The sequence below is a fragment of the Phalacrocorax carbo genome, chromosome 22 (assembly GCF_963921805.1).
Source record: "Phalacrocorax carbo chromosome 22, bPhaCar2.1, whole genome shotgun sequence".
In the NCBI taxonomy this organism is placed as follows: domain Eukaryota; kingdom Metazoa; phylum Chordata; class Aves; order Suliformes; family Phalacrocoracidae; genus Phalacrocorax; species Phalacrocorax carbo.
Genome location: NC_087534.1, coordinates 1,868,988 through 1,875,689, shown reverse-complemented (window position 1 = coordinate 1,875,689; position 6,702 = coordinate 1,868,988). Strand labels below are relative to the sequence as shown.

At 59.1% G+C, this 6,702-nt stretch overlaps 1 protein-coding gene across 1 annotated transcript; it reads left to right on the top strand.

Annotated features, from left to right (window-relative positions):
* The first annotated feature begins 2,067 nt into the window (after positions 1–2,067).
* On the top strand, positions 2,068–4,936 carry LOC135316734 (gap junction beta-5 protein-like). Its single transcript, XM_064471160.1, has 2 exons — positions 2,068–2,409; positions 3,352–4,936. Exons 1-2 carry the CDS (start codon positions 2,245–2,247, stop codon positions 4,183–4,185), a joined length of 999 nt encoding a protein of 332 aa, XP_064327230.1. The 5' UTR covers positions 2,068–2,244; the 3' UTR covers positions 4,186–4,936.
* The last annotated feature ends 1,766 nt before the right edge of the window (positions 4,937–6,702 follow it).

Below are 6,702 nucleotides of genomic sequence, written 5' to 3'. Positions count from 1 at the left end.
AGAGCGGGTGGGCTGATGGAGATGCCCTGTGCAGGGCAGAGGGCCCTGTGAGCTGTAGGGCGGTGGCATCCTCAGATGGCAGCCAGAAGAGCACCCGGGACATGCATCGGCACAACACACTGGCGCCCTGGAGGAAACCCTGTGCCTCGGTGTGTGCAGCAGGAAAATGGGTATAATCCTATTTACCTGCCTCCTCGGAGCTGGCTGTGGTATTTGATTCATGTCAGGAGCTTGGCTGGTGACTCCTGGATGAATGACGCTATATAAATGCAAAGTGTTATTAATATTTCATGTTGTAGTGAAAATGTACTAATGGGGCTTGTTCCTGGAAGATAAAGTGCTGCCATTAATACACCTCTGCGTCCCCAGCACTGCGGACTCGCAGGGGCTGGCTGGTTTTGGCTGGTGGAGGGTGCAGCCTTCGGCACCCCCCCTCCTTCTGCCTCCAGAAAACTGAAATCTCCGGCAAATTTAAGCGGTGGGGAGGCAGCTCTGGCTGCGGGAGCTCGGTGCCCGCCAGCCCGAGGGCAGAGGATGCACCACGAGCGCTGGCTGCAGAGCAGAGGCATTGCTACATGCCGTGGCTGGTGTCTGCTGCTGGGGAGGGATGGGCAGCAGCAGAGCGGCTCCTGCCTCTTGCTTCACCTCACTCCATGTTATTCTGTCTCCCTGTTTAGTTGTTTTGTGCCTCCACCAGGTATTTGCCAGGCAGACGGGAGATGATCTCCACTTTGGCTCGGCCGGACAGTCCTGAACAGCAGGACACAGAGGAAAGCTGTGTGGCCGCTCACTCTCTCGTCCTGCCGTCAAAGCAGGGCAGGGGGACAAGGGGGGGTCACGGTGGCTGTGCCTGCCGTCCCAGAAGGGCCGCTGGGTGCTGTGGAGGGAGCGAGATCTGCTCTGCTTGGAGCCCAACGCTGGCAGAAACTGCCCATCACATCTGGCCTCTCCCCAAAAGAGGGGATTTTAACCCAGAAAACAGCAAGCTACGAGAGTCTCTTTGGACTCCCCCAAGCCTGGGGGCGCCTGGGGCAGAACATTCCCCCCCCTGACACTGCTGGGATGGGTGCTGCGCCAGGCCCTCCCCGCCTGCCTGTTGGGGGACACAGCCCCCAGGAACCCCCTTCCCGGCACAGCCACTGCACAGACACGTTAAAAAAAAAAATAAAAATGGGCTTGTTTGATTTCAAACTGCAGAACTCTTCCCTGGAGCCATCCGCAAACAGTGGTAATTTACTTTACAGCTGTTTAGATTTGTTTCTCTACATTTTTTTTTTAAACCCAGTGGAATTGCAAATGAACCGTGTGTTTGTTCCTCAGATGACTCCAGCCATACCTGAGCTCTTGCACCCCATGCAGCACCACCCGCTCCTTGGACCCCCACCCATCTGACCCCCACCCTTGCTCTGTGCTCCCGGCTGCACCCCAGAGCTGTGAGCCAGGGGTCAGGCCTCAAAGAGGGGGTTCTCTGAGCTGGGGGCTCATCTTGGGAGGGTTCCCAGGCTCTGGCAACAGGGAGGGGGTGATAGGGAAGAGACTTGTGCCAGCTTCCAGGTGTGGGGAACACAGGAAGAGTGGTTAATTAATTCCCAGTGAAATAATCAACTGCCACCCACTCATCAGAAGGTGGGGAGGGATAAAGGCTCTTCTTAAGTTGTTGCAATGGTGCAAAGTTTAAGTAAAAAGGGATTATAAAGGGAGGTGTTTGGCTGAGCGGCTCCCGGTGCCCCAGGCAGGTGCTCCCAGGGCTTCGGACATGTCACCAGGGCAGGTCTGAGCAAGCAAAGATGGGTGTGACCCCACCATGGAGGGGATGGAGGGACCCCAGGCTGTGCTGGGCATCCTGGCGTTCCTGTGGCAGCTGGGGGCAGACACCCTGAGCGTGCACTCTTCCCCGCCGTGGGGCAGCTGATGCAGCCCTTCCCTGCACAGCTGCAGGACTGGGCCCCCACGGCAGCCCTTCACTGCAGGAAATCTGGCAGCCTACGGGACATGTGGGGATCTGCCCCAAACCCTGTCCCTTCCCCCTGGGAATCTCCTCCTCACTCCCAGGAGCCCAGGGATGACTCACGCGGCGCCTCTCGCACCGGGCGATGCGTTCCTGCCGTGGGCAGGCACCGACCGGCAGCAGTGCCAGCCTTGGCAGAGGGACTCCCCGCAGGTAAGCGGCATGAAAACACTCTTCTGCTGCAGCCCCCAGCCCTGGTAAGGCAGCGCTGGGGCTGGGGAAGGTGTGTCTGCCACATGCCGCAGAGCCCGACCCGATGCCGGGGTGATGGGCGCATCCTGGGCTGCTGCCGAAGCGTGCGCAGGGAAGGAGAAATCGGGGTTTTGCGTGTGTGTCCCCGGGGATCTCCCCAGCGAAGACTGAAGGTGCCGGCTCCTGCAGGAGGTACGTGCCCAGGGAGCGTCTGCGGCCGCCCCAGCCCCGCGCGCAGACGTGTTGCACAGGCCGGGCTGTGCGGAGCAGCGGGATGTGTTCACCCCCAAAAGCGCTGCCAGTGAGCGGGAATCTTGCGATTTTACTGAGAGGCAAAATGTTTAAAGAGGTTCAAACACAGCCCTGGGATTCCCACTTGGCTGCAGACCCACACTGCATGGGGTGCATTTATCTGGCATGATGCAATCCAGGGTCAAACCAGCTGCTCGGGGTCCTGGCGCTGGTACGGGCTGACATCAGCCTGAGCTGATCAAAACTGGTTATTGTGGCCGCCCAGCCCTGGGTCAGCACCTCGGCGCTGTCTGGGGCTGTGCAGCCCCCCCGAGCCCGCCCGCCGTCTCCGCGCCGCGGTGGCTGCTCGCTGTGCCGTGCCGTGCCCGGCGCGTGGGCACGGCGTGGGTCGGCGCACGGCTCCTCCTGCGCTGCCCGGGTGGGGGCCTGGAGGCGACGGCAGATTCCAGCGATGGGAGAGGACATGGTGGTGGAGCTGCTGGGTGAGTCATGCCCCGCCTGCCCCTATTTGTCGTGTGGCTGGGCCAGACCTGGCAACGTACGGGAAATTAATAACAAATACTTGGGCAATGGGGTGAAAGATGGGGTGGGTGGTGCAGTATGACGGAGGGCTGAGCACGGCAGTGGTTGAAGGATGCTTTTGCCACAGCAGAACCGGGAAGCTTTGCCAGGTCTTTGTGACCCCACGGAGACACGTCGCCCAGACCAGGTCTGTGCTGGGGCACATGTCGGTGTGCGTCCCCGTGTGCGAGCAGAGGCCAGAGACAGTCCCTGAGGCCACGCGGGTGGCAGCATGGCTCAGTGGTTTGGGGCACACAGGTGCTCCGATGGGGACTTCTTGCTGCTTCTTTGGTGTCACTTTATCTCCTCTCTCCTCCCAGGCTGGCTAACGGGATCAGGGGACCATGAACTGGGGGGTGTTCGAGGGGCTCCTCAGCGGCGTCAACAAGTACTCCACGGCCTTCGGCCGCATCTGGCTCTCCGTGGTCTTCATCTTCCGCCTGCTGGTCTATGTGGTGGCAGCCGAGCGGGTCTGGAGCGACGACCACAAGGACTTTGACTGCAACACGCGGCAGCCGGGCTGCACCAATGTCTGCTTCGACCACTTCTTCCCCGTCTCCCACATCCGCCTCTGGGCCCTGCAGCTCATCCTGGTGACCTGTCCTTCCCTGCTGGTCATCATGCACGTGGCCTACCGGGAGGCCAAGGAGCAGAGGCACCGCGCCGCCGGCGGGGATGACTGCCGCTGCATCTACCCCAACCCCGGCAAGAAGCGGGGCGGGCTGTGGTGGACCTACCTGCTCAGCCTTGTCTTCAAGGCCGGCGTGGACGTGATCTTCCTCTACATCTTCTACCACTTCTACAGGAACTACACCCTGCCCCGGCTGGTGAAGTGCGAGCTGCCCCCCTGCCCCAACGTGGTGGACTGCTTCATCTCCCGGCCCACCGAGAAGAACATCTTCACCCTCTTCATGGTGATCACCGCTTGCATCTGCGTCGTGCTGAGCCTCGTGGAGGCTGCCTACCTGATCGGCAAGCGGTGCCGCGAGTGCCTCCTGGCCGGCAGCGGGGAGAGCTGTCGGCACGGCCAGGCCTGCACGCCCTCCAGCACCGAGCCTGCGGGCACGGGTGGGCAGGTTTTCCATGGGGTGGACTACAAACCCCCCACAGCCTCCATCCCCCCCACGGATTCCAGCCCTGGTACGCTGCCCGAGGAGGAGACTCTTCCCTAGAGCTGCCTGGGGAAAGCAGGAGCCGCTCACCTGCCCTGCACCCTCCTCCTCCTCCTCCTCCGTCCCCCTGGCCCACATGCAGCAGTGCTGGGGGTGGCAGCACCTCAGAGTCAGGCTGTGCCCGAGGGCTCTCGGCTTCCCCCATCCTGGGGAAGGCACGTTACATCATTCTGCTGAATTTGGGGTAAAAATGGGTGCTGTAGGACACGCATCAACCCCAAGAGCTGATAGGGACAAGAGGCTCCGCAGCAGCTATGAACCAGCAGCGGTGCCCGGAGGTCGAGCCCAGCCCAGCCAGGCCGGCTTAGCTGGTCCTGAGGGTATCCTTGCAATAAATAAAAATTTCTGTCCTGCAGAAGTGACGGCCAAACAGTTTGTTCTCCTGCTCCTTGGGTACAGCGCTGCAAAGAGGAGAGTAAGGGCTGCATCACCTCTGGAAAGGCGCAGCTCCAGGCTGGATTTGGACCAGCCGAGGTCTGCCAGAGAGAAGCCACTGAAACGTGGAGCAGCTCCTGGAGCTGGGCACACGTGATGGCTTTGGCTGGAGGCAGGAGCGCCACAGCCAGGCAGGTAGTTTTTGGGATGCACGGGGTGTTATGAGGTCTGTGCTGCCCAGGGAAGGGTTCGTCCTTGCACCCAGCAAGTCAACACCAAAACGTCTGCTGCATTCATTGGGCACTGGATGCAGGTGAGCAAGGAGGACTGCTTAATTATCACACTGTAATCTCAGGCTTTAAAAAGAAATAAATAAATTCTTCATTTAAGATGGGTGGCTGGGCACAGCCAGGCACACCCAGGGGTGTGAACAGTCCTGGGACCCACGGGTGGCAGAGCCCTTTGCAGCTGTGGGCTGCCAGGGACAGGCTGGAGCGATTTAAATATGTCACAAATTTTCAACCCAGCTTGGGAGGGGAGAGCGGCCGGCCAGGACGGGCACGCTCAAGCCCAACGGGGAGCCCCTCTCTGTATCCCTCACCCTACATAAGCCACACCGCAGGTGTCAGGGCCATTTCAGACTGATGCGATCATCATTAATAGCACTCATTAGCCCAGTGGGGACAAGACCATGTGCTTGGTGTGGCGAAGCACAGGGGCGAGGATCCGGCCGGGCAGGCAGAGGTTGCTGTGGGCTGCCAGCTCTTCCTGCCTGGCCAGAGAAAAACATCCGAGAAAAACAGCCAAATAAAGGAGAGGAAAAACACCCCAACCATTGATTAAACAATAACATTAAATGGCAGAATATGATCTCGTTTATTGCTGTAATATGTCGCGTTCTGCCGTGACTCAGGCGGCATGGCAATTTCTAAGGCCATCAACAGTAACTGAGCATTAGCCGGGATGAATAATTAACAATAATTTCATGGCAAATGCGCTCATAAGTAACATTAACATTGAACATGCAGCTCGATCTGTTACTGGTTTCGCTTTATTTAGAGGGTGCGATTATTATTTTTCCCGTGAGCACCAGCAGCCCTGGCACTCGCTGGCTCCGCTGCAAAGGAAGCCGCACAGTGGGAGGATGCCATCGCTGCATCCTTTCGGATCGGGGCCGTTCTCTGTGTCAGGTCGCTGCAGCTACTGCCACTTTGCAGCACATCTGACCCAATGAACCGGGTCTCACCCGAGACCCTCGTTGGGCAAAGCTGAGCTCCTTCCCACAGCCCACCCTGGGGAAAGGGACCAGCCTGGATGCACTGAAGGGGGAGGCAGAGGTACCTCTGCGGCCGGGGGGATGCTGTGGGCAGGTGGGGCTGCAGTGCTCCCCAGCTGCCCCACGAGGGTGGGGATGGTGGAAGGATCCTGGGGGAACCCTGCCACTGGCCCAGTCTCCTTGGAAAGACACTGGTGAGTTTGGAAACCTCTGGGGTAAGAGAAGCAGATGGTGAAATACAGGTGGATTTCTTCCGTCTCCTTTAAGCAAAGCCGTTCTGATCTCTGCCTTCCGCCTGCTCTCCTTGCTGTGCTTGCTGGATTATCCACCTGAAAATTTTCTTCACTGAAGCCTTTAATGTCAGAGGATACAAGTTGTTCTTTGTGTGCAAGCCATTGCCTCTGATTTAAAGAGCTAGGGCTGGGCTGTTTGTTTTCAAGCAAGGCTGGCCACTGTTGATCAAGGCTGTCCTCGATTAGCAAAATCCAGAGGTGTTCCTCTGCTGCAAGTGCTAAACGCTGCAGAGATGAGACCCAGAGCAACCACCCTGCCTGGCTGCCCCGTTTCCACACATCAAAGCAGCAGCCAGCGCCGCTGCCTGTTGCGAGAGACCTGATAATCCAGTTGCCATTTGTTGTTGTGCTGCTTTATCTTGTTCCGAGCAAGCATTGCAGCTGCTCCGCCAAGCTCCGGGTGCCTTGCACCATCCCGGCCTGGGATCAGCGGCGGCTGGCAGGACAAACGGGAGCGTTTATCTTCTTTCTGATGCGTTTCTGTGCTCTGCACCAAGGGCAGCTGAGGCTGCCCCAGCTGGTGCTGCAGAAACGGTGGGGCTGGAGATCACAACTCCTCCTGGGACCCAGAGC

Coding starts and splice junctions, on each gene's coding strand:
- LOC135316734 (XM_064471160.1), top strand. CDS start 2,245: ATGCCGCAGAGCCCGACCCGATGCCGGGGTGATGGGCGCATCCTGGGC. Junction 2,410..3,351: donor GAGGTACGTGCCCAGGGAGC/GTCTGCGGCCGC, acceptor TAACGGGATCAG/GGGACCATGAACTGGGGGGT.